Source organism: Vanacampus margaritifer, chromosome 12 (assembly GCF_051991255.1).
Source record: "Vanacampus margaritifer isolate UIUO_Vmar chromosome 12, RoL_Vmar_1.0, whole genome shotgun sequence".
In the NCBI taxonomy this organism is placed as follows: domain Eukaryota; kingdom Metazoa; phylum Chordata; class Actinopteri; order Syngnathiformes; family Syngnathidae; genus Vanacampus; species Vanacampus margaritifer.
The window spans coordinates 4,938,434-4,965,897 of NC_135443.1; the positions used below are offsets into that span (position 1 = coordinate 4,938,434).

A 27,464-nucleotide genomic window follows, 5' to 3' on the forward strand; every position below is an offset into this window, starting at 1 on the left:
GCCATTTTTAGGATTTGAAATCTGTGTTTGAAATTGGACCAACATTTGTTGCTCGTCCTGAAGTGGAGCTTTGATGAAGAGGCTCGTTTTTCTGCTCCATTTGATTTCTCTTCAGGAAGTAAATTCAACAGGGACATTCCCATAAATTCACCCTTAACATTGAAGTCCCTACCAAGGAATTACACCACTGCATTCCCCCCCGACTCCCCCCCCCCCCCCCTCGGAGAGAACCCAACAAAGATGATTTACAAGAACTTTTTAACATACAGTAGGTGTGTTGGTGTGTGCGTGTGTATTAGTTATGGGCCGGGGGGCAGTTTAACATGGCCCGGGTTCCATCTCGGAGCAAGGGGGGGCTGCTTTTTTGCTGATAGAAAAGGATGAAGTATTGGACAGAAAGTCCATTAAAAGAGATGGAGCTGGGAAGCAATTACAGAATGCTGAGGGAGGCAGGACGCCGGCTTGTTATATTCCAGTCGGCCGCGCGCTCGCTATGGAAAATGAGAAGAAGCCGGCGCGGTGACAAAACAGACGCTATTAATACAACAAGTGGTCACCGCTGTCAGTCGTCACATTAGCGCCGACATGAAAAATCTCCCCTAAAAGCCCTGCCAAATGGATAAATACACCTTGGCCGTAAAGCACACTTCAGGTCACGCGTCCGTCATTTTTTACAGACGAGACGCTTGTATTAGTGCCGCCGCAAGGACGCTCGTTATCGAAGAGGATCGTCCGAGATGACGGCTAAATATGGATTGCATCCGTTCGGGGTATTATTTATCTAACTAGGGCAGATTTTTATTTACACGTGATCCATAATACAATAATGCATCATTATTATAGCTGTCAAATGCGTGATTCATGTAAGGAGTGGAAAAAAGGCACATTGGGTACACCCACTCATTCACTAAATTGTCCTGCCTCTCCTTAACTCTTTGACTGCCAGACGTTTTCAGAAAAGGGATGCCGTGGGTGCCAGCCGATTTAAGCATTTTTGACTGATCTTTCAAGGTCCACAGAAAATTATGTGTTTGGACTATGGAAACACACATACTACCAAATGAAAGATTTGACTCTCATCTTTCATCAGAAAAAAAAGTTTGTTTCTACCTTATTCCGTTTTCAGTAATCAACAATAGAAAATGGTTAGTTTCACCTGTTTTGAAAAAAAAACGTCTTTTAACGTCTTTGGCACTCCTCCATTGGATTTTACTAAACGTTATTTAACGTTTTTGGCAGTGAATGAGTTAATGCGTAATACTAATCACAGATTTGTGGGATTTTTTCACCATTTTTTATTTATTTTTTTTACTTGCCTTGAAAGGCTGCAGTCCCCCATCCCAGATGTGCGATTATTTGATTCGTTTTTTTTTTTATATTTCCTATTCAAGTGGCTATCGCAGAGGTGAGCGAATCTTAGGACTTGCTTTTATCCCTCCCCTTTCCTTACGTTTAGCATTTTCATTAAAAAAAATAAAAAAATCAGGGCGTTGTTTGGCGACCCATCAGACTTCTCCATTCTGTCTGTTGAGCTATGTTTTTATAATTTTGGACAAGTTGTAAACTGTTAACTGATGTTCGTTGCTCCGTACCCATTCCATAAAAAAAATATATATATATTTTTTAAATTAATTAATTAATTAATTATTTTTTTTTTGGGGGGGGGGGGTCTAACCCCTATTTTTTTTGCTAATTTTTTATTGACACTTTATCAGTGTCTTTTCAATAATTAGTGTGGGGTTAAAACTTTTTTATTATTATTTTTTTTATATAATTGCAGTGGATTATATGCAAATTTGCATTCAAAGTAAAGTTTCAAGCCAAGTTAGGGTTTCAGTCTGACTTATGATTAACAAGCATATAATACTAATAAGTAAGGTTTCAAGCCAGCATCAGGGCTTCCAAGTCGGGTTTCAAGCCTTGGTTAAGGTTTCAAAGTAGGGTTTTGGGAAGGAAGTGTCTGTTTCCAGGTGTGTAATTTTAAGTTTAAATATGTTTTTATATTAATCTCATTTGGCCAATATTTTCTTTGAAATACATGAACGTGTGAAGCTTCCGAAAATTGATCAGCTGTCACCTTGAGCGTTATGGTCATTTGAAGAGAGCCGGCGGTTGCCACGGTAACAGTATGGAAGGTTCCCCATCTGGCGTGACTTCCCTCATGGATTTGTTGTCACTCGGCTACTTGACTCGGATATGAGCTGCATCCTGCAATGAATGCTCTCAGCCTCTTTCTGAATTAGTCATAAAGTGTTACGAGGAGGGAAGGCACAGGAGGACGCTTGATCATGAAGGTATTATGTTCCTGTGTGCTGTCTTTCCTCCTCCAAAGGTCGTGCGCGATGAACTCACTTTAACTAACTGCTTTAATTTTATTAATATTTTGGGCTGGTAGTGTTTCAGGCAGTAGAGAAGGCAAACCACTTTGTCATTTGTTTGTAATATCAGGATCCATGCCGCTCTTTTGAAATCTGTTTCTTTTTCTTATTTCCAAGACGAAATAATTATTTCTCCCGCCTCAAAGTGGCATCAAAGTTTGATCAGCATTTTGAAGATTCGTCATGAAAAGATGCTCATGATCAATGCATTCTATTCAAGGATCAAAGAAAGCTGTTGGTACAGCCTTTAGTTCTTCATAGATTTTTTATATGTTGATTTTTTTTACCTTACAATATTTTAATCAAATATATTTTACAAGTTTAGAAGAAAAAAAAAGTAGAAACAGGAGTAGAGAAAATCACGATTAATTAAGTCATTTGCTCCCAAAAACTTTTAAAAACGTTGAAATATTGCCAAAGTCCCAAAAACGTATTTATATGTTTTTAATTAATTATTATTATTTTTTTAATGCTAGAGCATACGGAAGGCTTTGATGCAGCCTCTGAACTGAAGAGAACGGTTGAAGCGATGGTAGTTATTACAAAAAAATGGCCAGCAGGTGGCAGCAGAGTATAAGAGATCAACCAGAGCCACGTTGCAAAAAAGCTCTTTTCCCCAGTGTTTTAAACAGATTTGTGAATAATGATGAAACTTAGCTATACTCTAATGCTATTTGCTTCAAAACGGAAACAGATAGAAATATACTTTTTTTTCCTGATGAAAGAAGATAATCTAATTTTACTTTTGGTAGGTTCCATGTTTTTATAGCAATGGAACACAATATTTTTTGGGCCTTGCAAAATCGGTCAAAATCCAGTAAAACAGCTGGGAGCGAAGAAGGTTGCTTCTGTGAAAATGGCTGGGAGTGAATGAGTTCATCGCAATTAATTAGTTAAAAAATGTCAACTTTGTGACCTTTTAGTACTGGCTGGCTGTTGCTGTACTTTCCAATTCAATGGAACAAGTTTTCATTTTCAAATAAGTAAATGCACCCAAAGCTCTTTGAGCACCCACCATATTATGTAAATGAATACAGTAAGTGCACTCCATTTACATTTTTAATTAAAAAGCATTTTTCATCTGTTGGGGCTATGATGTTTTTTCTTTCTTTTTGAAAAGCACAAGATGCGAATCAGTTCGAACATCACTCTGACATGAACACAAATGACGAGAAGAGATTTCGGGTGCGAGTCCGAGCTCTAATCATTAAAGTGGTTTTCAAAGCTCAATTTCACGGACAAGCGGAGGGCGAAAATCCCTCCCACGTCTTCCTGTTAATAAAAAAAAGTATTTGACGAATATACGTCAGATACATTGAATGAGTTGTAATTAGTGGTGTCAAGCGATCAATTTTTTTTAAATCGTAATTAATCGAATGGCTTCAATAGTTAACTTACGATTAATCACAAATTTTATATCTGTTCTAAATGTACAATAAAATGTACAATAAAATATTAATAATAAAAATTAAGTTTTCATACTCTTGTTAACATAAAAGTGGGAAAAAATCTTAAACTATGCATTTTTTAGTCATTGATACATTTATTTAATAATAATTCTTTAATTGAGTTAAAATTAAAAATATGTACTATGCTGTATAAAAACAAGTGTGATATTGATTTGTGTTGAGGTAAAAAAAAAAAATATTCTGCCACTAGATGGCATAATTGCATTTGTAAGACGTTGGTGACTGCTCAGTGCATTTTTCTTTTCACATTAAGAGCTATCTCATTTTTAACATTATTATTATATATTATTTAATATTATATTATATTATATTATTATTAACATTTTAACATAAATTCTGCACATTTTTAAAATTGTAATATACAACTTGACCCCAGTTTTCACAAATACATGCATTATTATAAATGTATTACTGCTCAATTTTGACACTATACACAAGTACGGGGCGGTCAATAATCGCGCGTTAAAAAAAATTGTGGCGTTAAAGGATCTTTAAATTAACTTTAAATGACCACACTGATTTTGCTACCCCCAGATGTAATTCGTCTCGGAATGAACTTTTTCTGTTGTTGTGTTTCAGGTCCAGGTTGGGCTTAGACAAGGAGCAAGGAATGATCCACCTGGAGATCAACATCTCTGATGGACGTCAGTACTTGGGCTACCTTCTCTCTCGACGTGTCCACAAATCTTCTTTTTTCAATTCCTTTTAAATATTAGACTCTCCCCCTTGACTGAAATGTTAGCTCTTTGCTTTATTCATTTATTTTCCAAAGGCCAGGCTGCCATACTTGGCTCTTTCCTGGGCCGCAGCGCCGGGAGAAGGGCACTCCTCTAAAGCCCAGCGTGTTAATGTCGTGTCCCCGGAGACGGCTCGTCGGGCTGACGCTAACAACCCGCGACAGCTCACGCCACTTTATACATGGGAGCCATTCTCGGTCGCCAAAATTCCAGCATTTGCAAAATTCAGCACGAGCGCAGCTAAAAAAAAACCTTGATCGCAGCCCACAAACGCTTGTTTGTTTGTTCCCCCCCTTTGTTGTATTTTTAGCTCTCTTGTCTGGCTTTGCCCACAGGGTCGCAGTACATCACTTGCAAACTTCAAAATTGCTCCGAGGGAAACAAGGGCAAGCCTTTCCCGGGGTTTATCATCCCCAACTCCCTGGTGGTGCAGGATGAATACGTTTTCATCCAGGTGGGTTTTTTATCGCAAGGTCTGGCTTCATTAAAAGTCAATTAAAAGCCGTAAAAGGCGTCGCATTCAATTGCGTCTTAATGCACGCTGGTGTTTTCCATTAAGTAAAAGGGGGCCATTATCCTGCGAGGGGGGGGGTGGGGGGACGTGAGATTGAGAATCACAGTGTTGTGTTCGAGCGCATCTCAGCCACAATGCGCAACATCCTTAATGGGTCGGCGGTTTTAGCACAGCGTGACTTGTTTGACACACGCCGTGAGCGCTTAACGGCCGGCGGGGAAGTTTGTCAACACTCGGCTCACGCGTGCTTACCGGTCTTCTTTTTCCAGGTGCCGACGGGAGGCCAGTCCGTCCACTACGTGTCCTACAGAAGACACTCCTTCTACCCGGTTAAGCTTCCGAAGTACACGTTACCAAAAGTAAGATGACACGACGCCGCGTTTCTGGAGTGTGAAGCCTTTCGGGTTTTACTGGATATCGGGATGGTTTGATGTTTGCACTCCCGTGCAGAACGAGACTACAAAGGATTTGAGCTTGATCTGCCAAATCCGTTGAGGTTTCTTGTCTACTGCCCCCCCCCCCCCCTATAAAAACAATAGCAAAACTAGCTTAGACAATACACATGAGGGCAGATCAGTCGATAGCTCAACCCGGGATTGCGTCTGTGTCAAGACCTCTCGTTCGACATGCCGTCTGGCACAAAATGGCTGAATTATTTGGTTCCCAGTTTGTAGCGATTGATGACACATTCGACTAATTGGTAGCGAAATGGAGAAGAGCAGAGACACGCTTTGCACACTCTAGTGACGTTACATTGAGTCATGGGAGTGCCACTGTATTAGCAATATTTAAAAACGGATGACAGCAAATGCAGTCAAATAACGCATTTCAGCAATATGGCATTCAATGTGAAAAGCACATACAGTATATCCTAATATTAAAATAAAAATATTTATGTTTTAGATTTTTGACTAGGGCCCCCTAAACATTGCATAAAAACCTATTAATTAAGTTTTATTTAGCTTAATGCAAATGTTTTAATCTTACTTCACATACGACGAGCATTGAGATGATTTACTTTTTTAGATATGATCAAGATGGATTTTTAAAAACTTTTTTTTTTTTTTTTAAATTTTTAAGGATTTTTAAAAACTTAAAACCTTAACCTAACTCGGGAAGTTAGAAGAATGTTCTCAAGTTCACACTCAAGTTTTGGTTGATGATAAACTTCCTAAATTTTGCAGCGAGTGGATTTAGAGGACTCATTTTCAAATTTCAAGCATGACTGCGCTAGTCAAAACCCCCCAAAAAGACAAAAAGATTGTTTTTAAAGGCTATCTTTAAATGTATTATTTGTCTAATTAGAATATAACATGAGTTGGGTTAAAAAAAAAAAAAATAGACCAATACTTGGGTCACTTTGTTTTAAGTAAAACAACCCCAAAAATTCGGCCCAAAAAAAACCCAAATTAAGTTGTGTAAAAAAACAACCAGAAATTTGGGTCAAATTGACCCAAGTTGTGGGTCAGTCCCCTTTTGACCCAAATTGTTTTTTTTTTTTTTTTTACCCCAATGTTCTACACTGTTGAATGTCCAGTGTGCAGATTGCAACAAGTGTGTTTTGCTACTCGAATTTGGCTTTTTCTGATCAACCAATCAGAAGACAGAACAATGCTGATGTCATTGATGGCCGGCTTGGGAGGATAAATTTGAAATCCGATTGGTTAAAGAACATTGCCCATTGCTAATATCGTATAAATTACATTGGCCAGCATGACTGATTCTGAAGTCTCTGGGTAGATTAGCTTGACATGGCAACACAGAGAAGCTGAAAGCTGATTGGACACAAAAATCCAACATCCACATAATGGAAGCAGTGCAGTCAAAAGAAATGGAGTGGTTGGAAAAATAACCTTCAATATTTTCGAATGACGTCTGATTCAATTTAATATGTGGTAGAAAAGTCATATTAGTTATTATTCAGTAAGTTTTATTCCTGATACTCAAAACTAAATTATGTATAATTTCCCTGCATGCTGGCGCTCCTTGAATTTGATTAAACTCATTTAGACTTTAATGGTTTTGTGTGTGTGTGTGTGTGTGTGTGTGTTGTCTTGTTTTTGTTACAAAGTGGGGCCAACATTCCGGGATTTTACAGAGTTGTGGGGCCCACCTGTCCAGGGGCTAGGAAATGCATTATGTCAATGAGATGGCCCCACAAAGATAGTAAAACAAAACTGTGCGTGCGCGTGTGTGTGTGTGTGCCGCCCCCCCCCCCCCCCCGCATCTCCAAAGTAGACTTTTGAAGCAGGAAAGGCTCATTTGCATTAACGCTGTGTTCTTACACCATTTAGTGCAGAATAATGTAGTGCATTAAGAGTGTGGGTGGGAGGCAGGGAGGAGGTCAAGAGAAGATTTTCAGCCTCGTATTGCACATAATCATCCATCTTTGTCACAAACTCAAGGACGCACATCACTGGACAATGTTACTCTCAATTACTGTCAGTTATCAAGTGAGAAAATCACAAGTATGTCCCCCCCGTGCCACCCGCGGCACCCATTAACGTTCTTTGCCAACCAACCCAAAGTACCTCTTTTGACGCTAGGGCCTTGTTACTTAGCAACATGCACCTACTATTTTCTCCCCCCCTAATATAGGACTTGCAGATCATTAGCACCGACGACAACCAGGTAGTGGCGGCCATTCAAGACTGGCACCAGAACGACTCGTACAACCTGTACATGTCCGAGTCCAGGGGTCTCTTCTTCACGCTGATGCTGGAGGACGTGGTGAGCAGCGGCGGACCCGAAGGCAACATCATGATCGATCTTTACGAGGTGGGGCGACAACATCGATGGTTTGGTCGTATTCAGGCGCACGTGTTCAAAGAAGATTTATTGCGGTATTCAACAGGGATCGTAGCAACGACGATGTTGCAATGCAGAAATCACAGCGATGTTCTCGATGGTAACAAAAAAAAAACGAATGCAAAGAAATAATACAAGAGAAGTAACACCTTGGGATCTCAGCGGAGCTGCTAATAACGAGAGACAGAGGTAGCGCGCAGGTTCAGGATGTGGCAGCATACAAGACAACCTGACAAAGTATAGCGGTAGACGCAGACTATTTATACACAGGAGAATTGTAGCCAAGGTGGAGACAATTACCATCGCCAGGAGACACGAGTGCAGGAAGTAACGCTTCTGAAATGAGAAGAACCAGTTACTACAAAATAAAATCAGACAAGACAACATGAAAAATGGGACAAAAAATAAACAACGTATTGTAACGCAAGCATGAGACATGACAGAATTAAAACAACGACTTAGCTTTAGAAAAGCCCGTTTAGTTTAATGCTATTGCTAATAAACAAAGCAAAATGACATAGATGGGAAAACCACTAGCATCAGTGTCAGTGTATTATGACCCTGTAAGGAACGGATATTTTAACACAAATTTTTGGAACAACACGCATATTTTAGCAATATTCACAGTCACCTATTCTTTATCCTCTGCGAAGAACTACTGGTAATACTACTGTGCCTTACAGAAGGGTGACCTTATCAATCAATCAATCAATTTCTGTAAATATATATCCATATGTTTGAATTGTACTGCCCCCTTGTGGTCCCAAAAATTATTTTGGATATTACAAAAAATATTTTCATTCTATTTTAATTGTCATTACTATATGTTTTTATAAAGTACAATATTATAAAGTGTTATTTTTCTTATTATAAACAAATTACAAACATTTTTGTGGAGTTATTTTTGGGAGAGTGGAATGGATTCACTCATTCACTCCCAGCCATTTTCACTGAAGCAACCACCTTCGCTCCCGGTTGTTTTACTTTGACTGATTTTGCAAGGCCCCCAAAAATATTGTGTTCTATTGTTATAAAAACATTGAAGCTACCAAAAGAAAGATTAGAGTCTCTTCTTTCATCAAAAAAGTATATTTGTATCCGTTATATAGCTAAGTTTAATCATTATTCACAAATCTGCTTAGAACTGTGGGTAAATCAGCTTGTTTTCAACATGGCCCTGGTTGTTCTCTTCTACTCTATTGCCGCCTGCTGGCCATTTTTGTAATAACTGCCATTGCTTTAACCATTTTCTGCAGTTGAGAGGCTGCATCAAAGCCTTCTGTATGCTCTGGCATAATAAAAACAAACAAACATAAAAAGCGTATAAATACTTCTTTGGGACACTTAAAACATTTAAAATAGAACATATTCATACGTTTTGGGGAGCAAATGAGTTAATGTCATTTACATTCATTTCAATGGTGAAAGTTGATTCGGGAAACCATTAAACTCGCATTTTAATTAAATAAAGTTATAAAGTTCCACTAGCAGAATGCTAACATACAATGCAAAATTAGCCTGTTCCGGTCATTATAAACCTCCAAACAAGCTACTTAAGCACACATAACGGAGCAGCAACACGTACAGATTATACAACGCTGTGGGAACAATAAATATTACTAGCGTTGAGTTGGCGACCTTCTCTATCACTTAAAACCCTGCGAAGAAAGAAGAAAACCCAAACTCTCTTCGTTATCCCAATAGGGAAGGCAAATAACAGGAGGAGAAAATAACTTTCCTAAAATACGTTCCGGTTGAAGCGGCAACAAACAACAAGTCTGCCTTTGACAAGCGCGGAGCATCAACAGGCATCAACAAGCCTCTTTTCTTACTCTTTGCAGGAATGGAACAGATGCTGATGCATTGCAAGTTTTTACTGTGCCAGCTTATTCTCTTATATATAAGGGGGGGGGGGGAGTAGGATTGTGTTTTCCCGCGGATGTGTGTTGACACATGTGGAGTGAGGTCGCACATGACTGCGTACCGTACGTGTGCGCCGCGGGGTCTGATTAAGCCTTGTTTGCATTCAAACACTTAAAAGGGCTCGGCATTCATTGACCACTCCGCCCACAATCATTTAGCTGCCGTGACTCAGCAGCATGAGTGTAAAAAAAAAATAAATAAAAAAAATGGTGACACTGTAGTGCAGGGGTGTCAAACTCATTTGCATCACAGGCTGCATTGTAGTTATGGTTTCCCTCAGAGGGGCATTATGACTGTGAAAACCGAATATATGTTAACAAATGAATCCAACAAATTGATGGACGACATCAAACGAAAATATGAATTCATTGTTTTTACTCCCATTTTTCCAGCTAAGACTTTTTCTACATACACAAAACAAATATTTTAATATATCCTTTGCCGAGATAATCCACCCATCAGGTGTGGCATATCAACTCTATCTGATGCACTTGTGAATCCTTAGACCACCCCAGAGAGGTACCAATAGACTGAACTGCACATTTTACAGTGGCCTTTTTTTTTGTGGGCAGCCTAAGGCACACCTGTGCAAAAAAAAAAAAGAAGAAAAAAAGAAATTGCACTGTGTGAGGAAAATAGTGGTCACTCGTGAAAATTTATGGAGGACCAAAAATGCCCAAATTAAAAAAATAAATAAATAAAAGTGGGGGGGAAATGGGCAAAATCAATATGAATGGAAATAAAAACAACAACAAAATATATATGCATAAAAAAGTAAAAAATAAAACATAAAATGAGACTCAAAAAATAAATCTAAAAAAATATATATATACATATATAGATTTAAATATCAATCAATAAATAAAATATTTATTTATTTCATGCTGCAGACACTGTCAGCACGAAATAAGGGGGCGGTCCTAAGTGTGTCTCATCCCGATCAGCCCAGAACTCGTATATATTATAAAATTACACATTTTCAATTCAATTCAATATAACTTTATTCATCCCCTAGCGGCAATTGAGAAATAGCAGCAGAATAAAAAGTTTAAATGAATATACACGCAATCTAAAAAAATATACAATATAAATACATAATATCAATAAAGTGACTCAGTGATTAGGATAAAGTGCCAACTGCCAACGATATATATATATATATATATATATATATATATATGTGTACGTCCAGTATATATTTAGAATCAGCAGAATTGCTTTGGGGACAAAAGTGACTCTCCTTCTCTCTGAGAATTGTCCTTTTAGTGTGGGCGGCCAAAGACACACTTGTACAATAATCATGCAATCTAATCAGCATCGTCATAAGGCAAAGGATCATACCGGCAAAGGAGAAGTGCTCACTAAGAGATTTTGTAAAGATTTACATGTGAAACATGACGCAGATGATTTGCTTTAGCAGACCACATCAAATGTTGTGGTGGCCCGGATCTGGCCCCCCCCAGGCCTGTTTGACAACCGTTAGGAGTATAGTGCCAGTCGCCATTCCTTTGCACGTGAATTAATACAAAACAAAAAGTCTCAAGGCTGCGCCAGATGTTGTTTTCATTCCGCGGGGTCCTACAGATGGTGCAAAAAAAGTGCTCCCTGTCAGGAAAACATCTCATCTAATTCTGACATGTCTTCCTCCCCAAACTAGAGCTCCAGCTTTGCTTTAGTTTGAATAATGTATGCTTGTTTTTATCCTCCCCTTCCCCTCTGCACCATTTTTTTGTTCCCCCCCCCCCACCCCCTACCCCCACTGTCTTGTGTTTCATGTTTTGCAGGTTGCCGGGATTAAAGGGGTGTTTCTGTCAAATAAAGTTGTCGAGAACCAAGTGAAAACTTACATCACGTACAACAAAGGCAGAGACTGGCGGCTTCTGCAGGCCCCGCCGACGGATCTCCAAGGAAAACGGGTGGATTGTGAGCAAGTAAGTCATTAGCTGCCGGCGAAATTCTGCTCTTAGTACATCTGCTAACAAGACAACGGACAAACTTAACAGCGTGATTTGCATCGGGTGTGTTAACGTGTGCGTTTTTCCTGTAGCCGTACTGCTCGTTACACCTGCACCTGCATGTTTCTGAGAATCCGTACACCTCTGGAAATATCGTCAGCAAAGATACAGCGCCCGGAGTGATCATCGCATCAGGTGCGGAAAACTATTCATGGACCTGTTAAGTTGGGCTTTTGGGTGAAAAACTTAAAACCTTAACCTAACTCGGGAAGTTAGAAGAATGTTCTCAAGTTCACACGTTTTGGTTGATGATAAACTTTACAATTGCAAATTTTGCAGTGAGTGGATTTAGAGGACTCGTTTTCAAATTTCAAGCATGACCGCGCTAGTCAAAACCCCCAAAAAGACAAAAAGATTGTTTTTAACTCTTTGACTGCCAAAAACGTTAAATAACGTTTAGTAAAATCCTATGGAGGAGTGCCAAAGACGTTAAAAGACGTTTTTTTTTTCAAAACAGGTGAAACTAACCATTTTCTATTGTTGATTACTCAAAAACGGAATAAGGTAGAAACAAACTTTTTTTTCTGATGGAAGATGAGAGTCCAATCTTTTTTCTATGGACCTTGAAAGATCAGTCAAAATGCTTAAAATCGGCTGGCACCCACGGCATCCCTTTTCTGAAAACGTCTGGCAGTCAAAGAGTTAAAGGCTATCTTTAAATGTAATCTAATTAGAATATAACATGAGTTGGGTTAAAAAAAATAGACCAATACTTGGGTCACTTTGTTTTAAGTAAAACAACCCCAAAAAAAAAACAAATTAAGTTTTGTAAAAAAAACAACCAGAAATTTGGGTCAAATTGACCCAAGTTGTGGGTCAGTCCCCTTTTGACCCAAATTGGGTTATTTTTTTTACCCCAATGTTCTACAGTGTTGAATGTCCAGTGTGCAGATTGCAACAAGTGTGTTTTGCTACTTGAATTTGGCTTTTTCTGATCAACCAATCAGAAGACTGAAGAATGCTGATGTCATTTATGGCCGGCTTGGGAGGATAAATTTGAAATCCGATTGGTTAAAGAACATTGCCCATTGCTATTATAGTATAAATTACATTGGCCAGCATGACTGATTCTGAAGTCTCTGGGTAGATTAGCTTGACATGGCAACACAGAGAAGCTGAAAGTGTGACCTGTTAAGTTGGGCTTTTGGGTGAAAATTTCAAGATGAAGCTCAAAATGCGGTGAACTTTTGAATGCACGTCTTTTAATATATTTTGATTTTTCATTATAATATTTATTTTTTCATTTTTTTTTATAATTAATAATAATGATTAAGATATTATTATTAATATTAAAAATTGCTAAATATTCCACTCCATGCCTATAGGTTTTAAATAAAAAAGTACGTCCCCCCCACCCCCACCACCATTTGCTGGATCTGGTAAACCACTGCACCTTGGCCCTGATGCAAGCGGATTGTAACGCGTTGGTCGCCTTTCCATATGCAAAAAAACGAATTAGCTAATTTGTAGTTCTCACTTTTTTTCACAAAAAAACAGATTTTGCTGCCTTATTGTCATTTCATTTATTACTCCTTCCTACCCCTTTGATTTGCAGGTGTAGTTGGACCCGAGCTCACCACCACTAATGTCAGCATCTTCATCACATCTGATGCTGGCAACACTTGGAGAGAGGTACAGATAATAATATTGTCTCAATGTGCATCATACTGAGAGCTGTTTCTAATATTTTGACCCTAGCGAGTAGCTCAATATAATCAAGATAACCAAATGATTAGAAACCACTCTAAGCATGATGCAGTTTTACACCACAACAAACATACGACATAAATACCTCATGAGGGTCCTAGCATCAAGCGGCGCGAATCATCTTGGAATCATTTTTTATTAACTCTTTGACTGCCAAAGACGTTAAAATACGTTTTTTCAAAACAAAGTTGAAATTAACCATTTTTTATTGTTGATTACTGAAAAACGGAATAAGGTAGAAACAAACTTTTTTCTGATGAAAGATGAGAGTCCAATCTTTCATTTGGTAGTATGTGTGTTTCCATAGTCCAAACACATAATTTTCTGTGGACCTTGAAAGATCAGTCAAAAATGCTTAAATCGGCTGGCACCCATGGCATCCCTTTTCTGAAAACGTCTGGCAGTCAAAGAGTTAAATATATTCAAATTTTAATAGTCGTTACCGCTGGTAAATGAGACGCTTGAAAGTTACTTTAATTATGACGTAATGAAAAGAACGCTGATGTGTTTAGAAACTCATAATATCAGTTCATCAAAAGCATGAACTTCTCACGGGAAAATGTGCTTTACACTATTGAAATAATGCAGAGGTAATGTTTCCAAACATTAACTTATTCTCTGCCATTGACGGCTATAGACGTCAAAAATTAATTTGAACTATTTCTATTAGTTTAACATTTTTTCCCACTTCTTTTAACAAGAGTATGAAAACCTAGATTTTTTTTTTTAAATTGTACATTAAGAACAGATGTAAAATATGTGATTAATCGTGAGTTAACTAGAGAAGTCATGCGATTAATTACAATTAAAAAAATTAATCGCCTGACGCCCCTAATTTTTAATATTTTCTTTTTTTTTTCTAATTGCATCACGTGATTAACATTTTTTTATTGTAATTAATCGCCTGACTAATAGTTCTAGGTTTTCATACTCTTGTTAACAAAAGTGGAAAAAAATGTTAAACTAATAGAAATGGTTAAAATGAATTTCTGACGTCTATAGCCGTCAACGGCAGTGAATGAGTTAATATACAGTTGAATATTTTTCCAACAAATTAATCATATTTTGGGGTCCTCAACATGCCTGAAAGCTGATCAGTTTTTGCAAGTGCGTATCTCGTGGGGGAAATGTGTTTTAAGAGCCCCCCCCCCCCCCCAAAAAAAAAACAACACACCCCAAACTCATTCAATAGCGCCTTGAGGAAAGTAAAAAAAAAAAAAAAAAAAAAGCCCTCGTTAGCAGTTTTAACATTCAACGTGAAATTTGGTGGACAAAAAAATCTCAAGGACCGATGCCCGAAATTGAACAGGAAGTCGGCCATTTTGTGAAAATGTTGATCCTCTTACTTTCGGAAACTCTTACTAAAGAAATCAACATAATGAGCCCCATTTGGAATCAGGAAAAAGTTTACCACTGCAGCTTTAATTATCTTTGTTTCTTCACTCTTGGCTGTCGTGATAATGTGCCCGTGAGTGTATATAAAATGCATTCCGTCATAAACAATGACTCATGTTGCGGGTGCTAATAAAAGATGGCTGATCCCCCCAAACAAAGTGACAGACAGTATTAAAAGTTGTATGGCAGCCTTCAGTTCTTCACTTCTCATTTCCCTAAAAAAAAAACACAATATGGAGCTTTCAAAAGACGACAAATAAAGCACACAGATTTTTTGCCACGGGCTCGAGTCTTCTGTTACGTCAACGCATCTTGATGCTCTCGTTAGTTCAGACAACCGAGGACGAGTCTGCGTCTTGTCGTTCCTTTCGTTTGTTTTATGTATGCGTGTTTGTGACGCCTTTGCCAGCTGCCGCGTGAATGCAGAAGTAAAAAAAACAAACCCGAAAATAAAGCTGGCTGTGTGTGTGTGTGTGTGTGTGTGTGTGTGTGTGTGTGTGTTTGTGTAGGTTTTTCAGGAAGAGTACAGCGTGTTCTTCCTAAATCAAGGAGGATCTCTGGTGGCTATCCGGCACACGCCTCTACCTATTAGACACATTTGGTAGGCGTCCCGCTAGGCTAGCACGCTAACCATCAATCCTTTCTATATTTGTGGCTGGGCTGTTTGCGATCCATCCATTTTTTGTCTCCTCATTCTTCTTCCCCCCCCAGGCTGAGTTTTGATGAGGGCAGGAACTGGGACAAGTTTAGCTTCACCTCCTCGCCGCTCTATGTGGACGGCGTGCTGGGGGAGCCCGGAGAGGACACCCTCATCATGACGTAAGAAATGAAGAAGCTAAAAAAAAAATAAAAAAGAGATGAAGAGGCTAATTGGCATGTTGCCGCACTGTTAATTGAGGCACAATGACATATCAGCCTTTGAAGACTTTTCCACTCAAAGTGCCTTTGAACGCGTTTAATTTTGCCCTAGATATGTCTTTTTTTTTTCTTTTTTTTTTTCATCCGCCTGCAATTGATTAAAAAGCCAGTCTGTTGGCCAAAATAATATATATATATATTTTAATCTTTATTGCACCAAAAGTTCTGACCTACTTCCCCGCCCTCCCCCCTTTTGACTTCCCATGCGCAGAATCTTCGGTCACTTCAGTCACCGATCCGAGTGGCAGCTGGTCAAAATCGACTTCCGGTCCATTTTCCAACACCGCTGCGCTCCGGGAGATTACGTGACCTGGCAGTTGGACAACGAGGTGAGTCCGTCTTCAGCCGTCAATGGGCGCCAAGCTTCCCTTTGATTCGTCCGTGAAAGCGAGCTGCGAAGAAGACAAAGACGCGAGGAGAAGAAGAAGAAGAAGAAGAAGAAGAAGAAGAAGGCTGCGGAATGGTTATGATCCATTATTCATTGCAGGGAGAAGTGTGCATCATGGGAATGAAGAGAATCTTCCAGAAACTGCGAGTAAACGCTCGATGTGTCAAGGCCAGAGAACAGTACATCCCTCAGATGTCAGACTCGTGTCCGTGCACGGAGGCCGATTTTGAATGGTGAGTCTGCTCCTCCTTTGCGGCGGATCGGCAATGGAAACACATTTGCGCTCGACTGCAACACATAATACAACATAAAGAAGCCTTTGAAAACTTTCCACTTAGCAGTCAAGCCTCTTGTTTCTTTTTGTCCATTTCAAAATTAGAGCTGATACTTTACCTCAGTTTTGGAACGACACGCTTGTGAAAACAATAGAAAAAGTGGTTATCACCATGTCATTTTTACTCATTCACTCCCAGCCATTTTCACTGAAGCAACCTCCTTCGCTCCCAGCTGTTTTACTGGATTTAGCAAGGCCCACAGAATATTGTGTTCTATTGCTATAAAAACATGGGAGCTACCAAAAGAAAGATGAAAGTCTCTTCTTTCATCAGGAAAAAGAAGAGTATTTGTACCTGTGTCCGTTTTGCATCAATTAGCATTAGAATATAGCTAAGTTCCATCATTATTCACAAATCTGCTTACAACTGAGGGTAAATGAGCTCATTTGCAACATGGCCCTGGTTGATCTCTTCTACTCTACTGCCACCTGCTAGCCGTTTTTGTAAAAACATATAAATATCATAGCTTTCTTATGCTCTAGCATAATAAAAAAAAAAAACATAAAAGGCGTATAAATACTTCTTTGGGACACTTAAAACATTTTGAATAGAACATATTCATACGTTTTTGGGAGCAAATGAGTTAATGTCATTTACATTCATTTCAATGGTAAAAGTTGATTCGGGAAACCATTAAACTCACATTTTCATTAAATAAAATTATAAAGTTCCCTTAGCATAATGCTAACATGCAATGCAAAATGCCTTATGCAAAATTAGCCTGTTCCGGTCATTATAAACCTCCAAACAAGCTAGCAGCAACACGTACAGATTATACAACGCTGTGGGAACAATGAATATTACTGGAGTTTAGTCGGTGACCTTCTCTATCACTTAAAACCCTGCGAAGAAAGAAGAAAACCCAAACTCTCTTCGTTAGGCAAATAACAAATCTGCTTAGAACTGCAGGTAAATGAGCTTTTTTTGCAACATGGCCCTGGTTGATCTCTTCTACTCTACTGCCACCTGCTGGCCGTTTTTTGTAAAAACATATAAATATCATAGCTTTCTTATGCTCTAGCATAATAAAAAAAAAAAAACATAAAAGGCGTATAAATACTTCTTTGGGACACTTAAAACATTTTGAATAGAACATATTCATACGTTTTTGGGAGCAAATGAGTTAATGTCATTTACATTCATTTCAATGGTAAAAGTTGATTCGGGAAACCATTAAACTCACATTTTCATTAAATAAAATGATAAAGTTCCCTTAGCATAATGCTAACATGCAATGCAAAATGCCTTATGCAAAATTAGCCTGTTCCGGTCATTATAAACCTCCAAACAAGCTAGCAGCAACACGTACAGATTATACAACGCTGTGGGAACAATGAATATTACTGGAGTTTAGTCGGTGACCTTCTCTATCACTTAAAACCCTGCGAAGAAAGAAGAAAACCCAAACTCTCTTCGTTAGGCAAATAACAAATGTGCTTAGAACTGCGGGTAAATGAGCTTTTTTTTGCAACATGGCCCTGGTTGATCTCTTCTACTCTACTGCCACCTGCTGGCCGTTTTTGTAAAAACATATAAATATCATAGCTTTCTTATGCTCTAGCATAATAAAAAAACAAAACATAAAAGGCGTATAAATACTTCTTTGGGACACTTAAAACATTTTGAATAGAACATATTCATACGTTTTTGGGAGCAAATGAGTTAATGTCATTTACATTCATTTCAATGGTAAAAGTTGATTCGGGAAACCATTAAACTCACATTTTCATTAAATAAAATGATAAAGTTCCCTTAGCATAATGCTAACATGCAATGCAAAATGCCTTATGCAAAATTAGCCTGTTCCGGTCATTATAAACCTCCAAACAAGCTAGCAGCAACACGTACAGATTATACAACGCTGTGGGAACAATGAATATTACTGGAGTTTAGTCGGTGACCTTCTCTACCACTTAAAACCCTGCGAAGAAAACAAAAAACCCAAACTCTCTTCGTTAGGCAAATAACAAATCACAAATCTGCTTAGAACTGGGGGTAAATGAGCTTTTTTTGCAACATGGCCCTGGTTGATCTCTTCTACTCTACTGCCACCTGCTGGCCGTTTTTTGTTGTTGTAATAACTACCATTGCTTCAACCGTGCAGTTGAGAGGTTGCATCAAAGTATGCTTTAGCATTAAAAAAAAAAAAAATAACATGACGTGATGATGATTGTGACAATTTCAACATCACGATTTTGCAGTTAATGTTAACTGTAGCCTTTCTCTAGCTAACTTGTCGTGTGAATGTGAGTGTGAATGCTTGTAAGTCTAGATCTAGGAACGAACTTAATGTGTTATTTCATAAAAATGGCTGGATGGACAAATGTATTAAATAATTCAATTGTTTCAAAGAATACCCCCCAGTAATTGTTGCGCCGATTTGTTGTCCCTATCAGTAGTCTGCTTCCCCTCAGTGTTTCCATCGATGCCTTTCAGACAGAACTCGCCGAAGCGGGACATTGCAGTGTCTGTGAACAGATAATTAGAGCAAGAGCGACTAGGGTGCCAAAGACAACAGCTTTCAGCAGAAGTGGCTCTTGCTGGTTCCTTTTCACTTCACAGAACTCACTTCTGATACGACATCGGCAACTGATAGCAAAATTCGGCTTCCACTTCAACACATCAGTTCTGGATTGGTACTCTTGGGAAGCCGTCTGGGGGGGGGGGGGGGGAATGCTTGAAAATCGACTTTGATGGGAAGTGATCATTAAAACGGGCTACGGAACATTCTGTTAAGTAAATATATATTCTATGCAGCACTACTAGTGGAATATGAGTTAAGCAACAAAACCCAGCAGTTGTTATCAATATCAGAAGGCGGCCATTTTGCCACTTGCGGTCGAGTGAAAATGACATCACAGTTGCTCAGGTCTCAGGTAACAACCAATCACAGCTCAGCTTCAGAAAACAGGTGAGCTGTGATTGGTTGTTACCTGAGCAAAACTGTGATGTCATCTTCAGTCCACAGTAAGTGGCAAAATGGCCGCCCCCTAAGATGGATAAAAATGGCTAGATTTGGCTTCATAACTCTAAATTCCACAAATATAATATTAATCAAAATGTTATGTTTAGGCTAGTGAGGTCCCGTATAACATGTTTAAGGTTGACTTCCACTTTAATGCTTCGTCTTCAAAAATTCTAATACAATTTTCACTTTGACTTTCTAGACTGAAGTGTGCTGTCCAAATAATTCTACTTGACCGCAATTCAAAAATAATAGTTTTACCAAGTGGGTTTTTAAATATGAATGCTGTTTCTTTGCAAAATGACAGCATCATTTGTTGTTCAGTCTTCGTTTTTTTTTTTTTTTTACCTACAGAACAATAGTCATCTTAAAATATTATAAACGTAAGCGGTAGTCATCTTAGAAAGAAGCATGTAATCAGCCTGGCAAAAGAAGAGGAATCACCGCTCAACATTTCAAGGAGATAATTTTAACTGATGCAAAGAGCTCGTTTGACAACGGCGCATTGTCGCGTCTCCCGTGTATAGTTTAGAACTGGCTCCTCGGCAAGACTTAATTAGGAGTTGTTTCTTTTAACATTTTAAGTATAATTCATGTGACAGGTTCACGCGTGTCAAGTGTTTCCTCTCTGTCTTGTACTTTGTTTTATCTCTTTGATCGGGAGCGAAATGAAAGGCGTTGGCGTGCATATTTAGCCATCCTTAACACCACTTTGTCAAATTCTGTGATGAAAAGAGCCTGAAACGCGTCTCTGACTGGCTGAAATCATAATTACTTTTTTTTTTTTTTTTTTTTTTTTAAAGAGACAACACTTTGTTATGGTGGCCTCAACTTTAATCATTTAAGCGTCAAATCTCAAGTACACTCATAGGCCAGATATCTTTGCACATCTATAAACTGAAGCAAAAGTCATTGTCAATCAAATCATTTTGAATCAAAAATTTGTTCTCAATCGAAAATCGATTCTGAATCGAATCGCAGACCCAAAAATCGGAATCGAATCGTGAGACATTCAAAGATTCCCACCCCTAAAAAAAAATGTATAAATACGTTTTTGGAAGCGAAGGACAAAGTATTAAAAAACATATTTATACGTTTTTGGGTTTACTTTTCTTTTTCCTTCTTTTTTTAAAGAGACAACACTTTGTTATGGTGGCCTCAACTTGAATCATTTAAGCATCAAAAATGTATAAATATGTTTTTGGAAGCGAAGGACAAAGTATTAAAAACGTATTTATACGTTTTTGGGTTTACTTTTCTTTTTTTCCTTGTTTTTTTTGTTTTTAAAGAGACAACACTTTGTTATGGTGGCCTCAACTTTAATCATTTAAGCGTCAAATCTCAAGTACACTCATAGGCCAGATATCTTTGCACATCTATAAACTGAAGCAAAAGTCATTGTCAATCAAATCATTTTGAATCAAAAATCGTTCTCAATCGAAAATCGATTCTGAATCGAATCGCAGACCCAAAAATCGGAATCGAATCGTGAGACATTCAAAGATTCCCACCCCTAAAAAAAATTGTATAAATAAGTTTTTGGAAGCGAAGGACAAAGTATTAAAAAACATATTTATACGTTTTTGGTTTTACTTTTCTTTTTCCTTCTTTTTTAAAGAGAGAACGCTTTGTTATGGTGGCCTCAACTTGAATCATTTAAGCATAAAAAATGTATAAATAAGTTTTTGGAAGCGAAGGACAAAGTATTAAAAAACGTATTTATACGTTTTTGGGTTTACTTTTCTTTTTTCCTTTTTTTTTTTTAAAGAACAACACTTTGTTACGGTGGCCTCAACTTTAATCATTTAAGCATCAAATCTCAAGTACACCCATAGGCCAGATATCCTAAATTCAGTTTTAGCTTGTTTCATACCTGACTTTTGAATGCAAGCTTTTTCCTCACGCCGAGTGCATATTTGTGTTCTACATGTAACAGCGACTATGGATTTGAGAGGCAGGTCGATGGGAGCTGCACTCCGGCGTTCTGGTTCGTTCCGTCGGCCACATCCAGAGATTGCATCACCGGGGACAGCTTCCTTAATTCCACAGGGTACGCAGTCATTTCATTTCACTGTCATTCCACACACACGAGTAGCAGGGTGCACAGATGGTAAAGATGTCTTTCCGCTCATCTTCTGTTTTCATCAAAACAACCACCAGAAAGCTGTACTGTACAGTATATACGGTACAATGAAGTATACATTAGGAGTGAAAGTTAAAGTAAAGGGTTTTGGGGTTAAGGTTCTAGTTAGAGTTCAAATCAAAATTGGATGATTTCCCTTTCGGTTAAGGGAACTCCCAGTTAGGATTAGGGTTGGATTATATAGGGAAAGATAGAGTCAGCCCAATATTGGGTTAGCGTTGGAGCTTGAGCTAAATTCTTGTGTCGCTGTGACCTGTCCTGGCTTGGTGTCTTCCTATCTATCTAGTGGAAACCAGTCAGGTCACACAGGGGTGGCTAAGACAGTATAAGAGTAGAAAGCATTTTTGGACAGATTAGACCTTCTTCCGCATTCATTAAAAAAGGCTCCACAGCTGTCTACTCGATCTTTCTGGCATCCAGTAAATAGTTTGATTGAGAATATGCAGTCTTCTGGTTGTTATTATGAGTATAGCGAGCATTAAAACGTTCCTATCAGAACTTTACACTCTAAAAAGAGTTGGGTCAAAACTAACCCAACTATGGGTCAAAAATGGACTGATTCGCTACTTGACTTTGAGTCAAGAAATGGGTCTATTAGTGTAAAACATTTTTGATCATAATAATTGGGTTACTTTTGACAAACCTGTTTTTTAGAGTGAAGGGCTAGCCTTAAGGTCAAGGGTCACCAGCCTTCCTGAAAGTGAGAGCTACTTCTTGATTACTAATCTATGTCAAGGGCTACTGTTTTGGATGCGTAAATGATTTATGAAGTTAGGGAACAATGTCAGTATATGCAGCACTTTATTTCTAGAAATCTCTGCAAATGTTTACATTTTCAAATGATCATTTAGACAACATTACTTGAAAATCCCAGTTAAAGTCCCATTATTTGTGAGCTATTTTTAGAACAGGCCCGCGGCTACTCATGTGGACCCCAAGGCTATGGGACCACCTTTGTGACCCCTGCCTTAGGGTACGGGTCATGCTTAACAGCGATTACTAGGGGCTGATTTATTGTTTTAGCAATATTATACCAACCACAAAAAAACAGGATGCCTGACTGATTGCTTTTCGTATTTTACGTATTTTCACTGGTGCCCTCCCTGGCTTCAACGGCAGATACCGCAGAGCGTTGTCCAACAACTGCACGGAGGGGACTCTGCTCAAGTACAGCCCCAGGCGGCAGAAGTGTCCCAGTCAAGTCCCCAAGGGCCTGCAGCTCTTCACCAGCGAGGGCACGCTGGTCGCCACGCTCAACAAGAACGTCACCTTCCTGGTCTTCCTCGAAGAGGTGCCGACTTCTTGACAAGACTCAAGCGCCGAGCGTCGCACGGTGTTGTTGTTGTGTCAATGATTGTGTTTCCTCCGCCGGCTTTGAAGGGCCTCAGCTCCACGACCAGCATAACGGTGGACTTCGGCGACGGCACGGCGATCTCCTACGTGAACATCAGTTCTATAGAGGACGGAGTCAAGCATGTCTACGGCAAAGTTGGCATCTACCAAGTTGCTGCCATAGCAAGCAACGTTCTGGGTTTTGATAGGGTGACGCTCTATCTTCACGTCACTTGTGAGTCACCGGCTTCATGTCAGTGCTGTGCGGACTCTCTGTTATTGAATCTTTGGTCTAGGAAGGTGATAATGCAAGTTTTAATTATGGTCATTAATATGAACTCATTCACTCCCAGCCATTTTCACTGAAGCAACCCCCTTCGCTCCCGGCTGTTTTACTGAATTTTGACTGATTTTGCAAGGTCCACAGAATATTCTGTCCTATTGCTATAAAAAACATGGAACCTACCAAAAGAAAGATGAGAGTTTCTTCTTTCATCAGGAAAAAAAAAGTTTATTTGTATCTGTTTCCGTTTCGCAGCAATTAGCATTAAAATATGGCTAGTTTCATCATTATTCACAAACCTGTTGAAAACACTGTTAAAAAGAGCTTATTGCAACATGGCCCTGGTTGATCTCTTAAACTCTGCTGCCACTTTTTTGTAATAACTACCATTGCTTTAAGCGACCTCTTCATGTCAGAAACGGTATCAAAGCATTCTGTATGCTCTAGCATAAAAAAAACATATTAAAAACCTATAAATAAGTTTTTGGAAGCGAAGGGCAAATTATTTAAAAAAACGTATTTATACGTTTTTGGTTTTGAATGAGTTGATATTGCCTTTAAAGCAACAGTATAGCTTTAAAATGAGTAACTATATGCTGTATTTCCATAAAGAGAACACTGCATCTGCACCTCATGTTGTGCTAGTACTAATGTCATTGTTCACTTTGTGTTGTGAAGACAAATTTTATAAGCAATCCAAAATAATTTCACAGGAAAATTAAACAAAAAAAAAAGAATCTTTGTTGCAGCTCCTGTATAACCTCAAATGGTGTTTCAACTGTGTTGCTAACCAAAACAGCAGCACCTCAGCACATACAGTGGAACCTCAATTTTCGATCAATTTGTGTTTCCTGCCCAAAGGTCAGCTCGAGCAGGTGCAGGTCTCGGCCCCGTCCGTGGCCGTCAAGAACAAAGCCGTAAACTTCACCACGACGCTGCGGCCCGTCAACGTAGGGACGGTCACGTATTACTGGTGGTTTGACAACAAAACTGAGGTGAGATTTAGCCTCTCGTTGACGTGAGTGACAGCCTTCATACGTTTCCTCGTTGGCCTTTCAGCCTTTGCTGAGTCTGGATGGCGGGATGTCCTTCACATTCTCCCGGGAGGGAATTCACGTGGTCACCGTTCAGGCTTCAGTCGGGAACACGGTCCATCAGGACCACATGACGGTGGCAGTTTATGGTAAACTCCCTTTTATGTTAGATTTCTTTTTCACGTCATATTGACGGGCAAACCAGATATCTGCTACTTGGTCACAAGCAAGCTGGGCCCTTTAAAGGGATACTTGACTCATTGAGCCATTTTCAGCAGTAAAAAGTTCATATTTTGTCCAGAATGAACTTCATTATTTTTCTTGCACAAATAAAACATTTAAAAACTTTTTTTTTTCCCCACTTGCTGTCGACTGGAGATGACATCATCTGTGCTGAGGAAGTAGGTAACGACCAATCAGGGCTCACCTGTTTTCTGGGTTTGATCAGCAAACTGAAAAAGGTTCAATGAGTCAAGTATCCCTTTAAGCAATACAAACTGTGCAGAAATATAAAAAAAAAATAGAAACAATTAATTACTGCAGCATAAGAATCAGATGTGAAACTCTTCTATATGTATTATGTGCATCTGTATTGCACTGCCCCCTGGTGGCCAAGGTGTGCTACAAAAATGTTTGTGTGTGTGTTTTTGTGTAATGGATAGATGGATGAGCATTTATTTCAGTGGGGAAAGATGATTTTTTGTTTTTTGATATGACTGTTTTCACTTTCAAGCATGTTCACATTTGGGAAAATGTTCAGGATTTTTTTTGGATCAGTTTGAACATTACTGTTTTTGGCTTTCATTGGTGTATCTATTTTCTCTCTCTCTCTGTGACACAATTTACGTGCTCCTTCTTTGTCATTAAAGTTAAGTATTTAAGGCTGTATAGATTAGAATCTATTTTCAGGGTTTTTAATTTTTTAATTTAAGTCCAGACCACCAAGATTTGATACGGAACCTCAAACTGTGAGCCAAACATGCGAGCCAATTTATATGCACTTTCAAACTGATCATCACAATCGATTTGGGTTCCATGCTGCAATTAAAGATGCTAACCATGTCATCTTTGTGCTTTCCAGATTATTTCCAGTCACATATTCTGGCCTTCTCCTCTAATCTGGATGACGCCAATCCCGGCCTCTCTGAGTGGCGTGCGGACATCGGGCGGGTGGTGAAGCGCTCCGTGGTCCAGGTTAGGAAACCCACAAATGTCGCTTTCTTTCCTTCTGCAAAGCCCGCCTAAACAAATATGTTGAACTGCTTGTACAAAAGAGGTTTTCTGCTCAAAAGGAGTCACTTTTACTTACGAATGTACCATAATGGAAATCCTATGAATTGTCTATGCTTTCACCGTAGCTTGCTTATGTTTACAGTGGGCGTCTTTTAATGCGTTTATTTGTGCTGTTGGCCAAACGTGGGTGCGCGTATAATAATGCAGTGTATTTCAAAAACGACGCACTCACATTGACAGGGTTTAACCAATTTGTGTGTTTGTGGGTCTATCTGTGGGGGATTGAGCCGACTTGAATCCACCTCACCATCATGTCACAGCTGTGAAAAAAAAAATCATCAATAACTATATATGAAAACAGCACACAGCTTTGCCACATATATCCTCTAGAGCAGTTCACAATCAATATTTATCTGATAACATGACAAAAATATCAATTTTTAAATGAAAATACCGCATATTCACCATTGATTATTAATCATATTAATGTGTACAAGTCTATAGAGGACCAAAATTAAAAATAAATAAATGACTGGATAAATAAATGAATGACTAAAAGTGACCACCATTTGCAATTTGAGTTGCTTGATAACAAGTCGAGGTGACAGTGGACAAGATGGCCGAGCCGCTCACTCGACAAGATGGCCGAGCCGCTCACTCGACCAATGAAAGGCAGTTTGCAAGGCGGAGTCCAACCCAAGACACGCCCCCTCATTTGAATAACATTTCGACCGAGCAGAGCGTCTGCAGCATGAAATAAATAAATGTGAGGGCAAAGCGTTTTTATTGATTGATTGATATTGAATTCAATTTATGTATTTATTTTTGTATTTATTTCAACATTTATTTTTACTTTTTTAACCTCGTTTTTTTATTTTTGTATTTATTTTTACTTCATATATATTTAATATATACATATATTTTTTTTTTTTCCTATCCATTTTTATTTTCCACTTTTAGTCTTTGATTTATTTATCTATTTCGTCATTTATTTATTTTTAATTTGGCAGTTTTGGTCCTCCATACATGAACCATTTTGCTCTGACCGACCAATCAGAGCGCATAAAAGTGCTGACATCATCGAGGGTGTGAGGACAAATTAGAAATTGGATTGTTTGAGTTCATAGTGCATTTGTGAATATAGGCCAACACTACTGATTTGGAAGGCAGATTAGATTGACATGGCAACAGAGAGAGACTGACTTTTGATTGGATAAAAAAAACTCCACTGCAAACAGAGCAGCCAAGTGAAAAGCTACAACATGAATCCATATATCCGCTACATACTGGATTTGTAATTCCAAACTGAGAATATCGAGCTCTTTGTGTGTGTATTTTATTTTATTTTTCGTATTCACGGCTCCATGACGCATGTCCAATTATGCCTCTTGAGAGCAAAAAAATAAATAAATCTATCTGGATTGTATGACTCCAACCGTGTCGATGTAAATCCAGCCTTGCGCGTCAAGGTCGGCATAATTCCACGGCGTGGTTATTACAACCTCGCTCTTTTCAAAGCTACACAAAAGAGCAGTGAAATCCATGTCATGACACTCGACATGGCCGACCGTCGTCAAATGAGCGGCAGAACCCTCGATATGGCTCATTATAGGCGTCGACGTCCAAAAGACAGCCGGTTATGTAAAAGACCTGGATGGCGAGCTCTAAATATATCTCCGTGTATAAAACATTCACTTTGACCTTCTGTCTTGTCAGACCGTGGAATCTTCTGACAGCCGACCTCTGCTTACAGCACAAATGCACTAAAAGCTGCCTCTCTTTTTTTCGAGCAAAAACTGTCAGATTGAAGCGGCGTGTTTGCGCTGATTTGCGCGTCCTGACTTGACAGTGAATGCTACTTAGGCAAATGAGACATGAAGCAGAAAG

At 38.8% G+C, this 27,464-nt stretch overlaps 1 protein-coding gene across 1 annotated transcript in view; it reads left to right on the forward strand.

Moving 5' to 3' along the window:
- The window catches only part of LOC144061314 (VPS10 domain-containing receptor SorCS1-like), a 129,140-nt gene that overhangs the window by 85,215 nt on the left and 16,461 nt on the right, over nt 1-27,464 (forward strand). Inside the window, exons 8-24 of the mRNA XM_077581653.1 lie at nt 4,427-4,491; nt 4,920-5,038; nt 5,368-5,457; nt 7,697-7,876; nt 11,614-11,760; nt 11,877-11,979; nt 13,400-13,476; nt 15,456-15,547; nt 15,658-15,765; nt 16,076-16,193; nt 16,352-16,485; nt 21,489-21,602; nt 22,815-22,986; nt 23,076-23,262; nt 24,172-24,305; nt 24,370-24,493; nt 25,426-25,538. Of these exons, the coding sequence (XP_077437779.1) occupies nt 4,427-4,491; nt 4,920-5,038; nt 5,368-5,457; nt 7,697-7,876; nt 11,614-11,760; nt 11,877-11,979; nt 13,400-13,476; nt 15,456-15,547; nt 15,658-15,765; nt 16,076-16,193; nt 16,352-16,485; nt 21,489-21,602; nt 22,815-22,986; nt 23,076-23,262; nt 24,172-24,305; nt 24,370-24,493; nt 25,426-25,538 (2,077 nt within the window). The remainder of the gene's footprint in view (nt 1-4,426; nt 4,492-4,919; nt 5,039-5,367; nt 5,458-7,696; nt 7,877-11,613; nt 11,761-11,876; nt 11,980-13,399; nt 13,477-15,455; nt 15,548-15,657; nt 15,766-16,075; nt 16,194-16,351; nt 16,486-21,488; nt 21,603-22,814; nt 22,987-23,075; nt 23,263-24,171; nt 24,306-24,369; nt 24,494-25,425; nt 25,539-27,464) is intronic.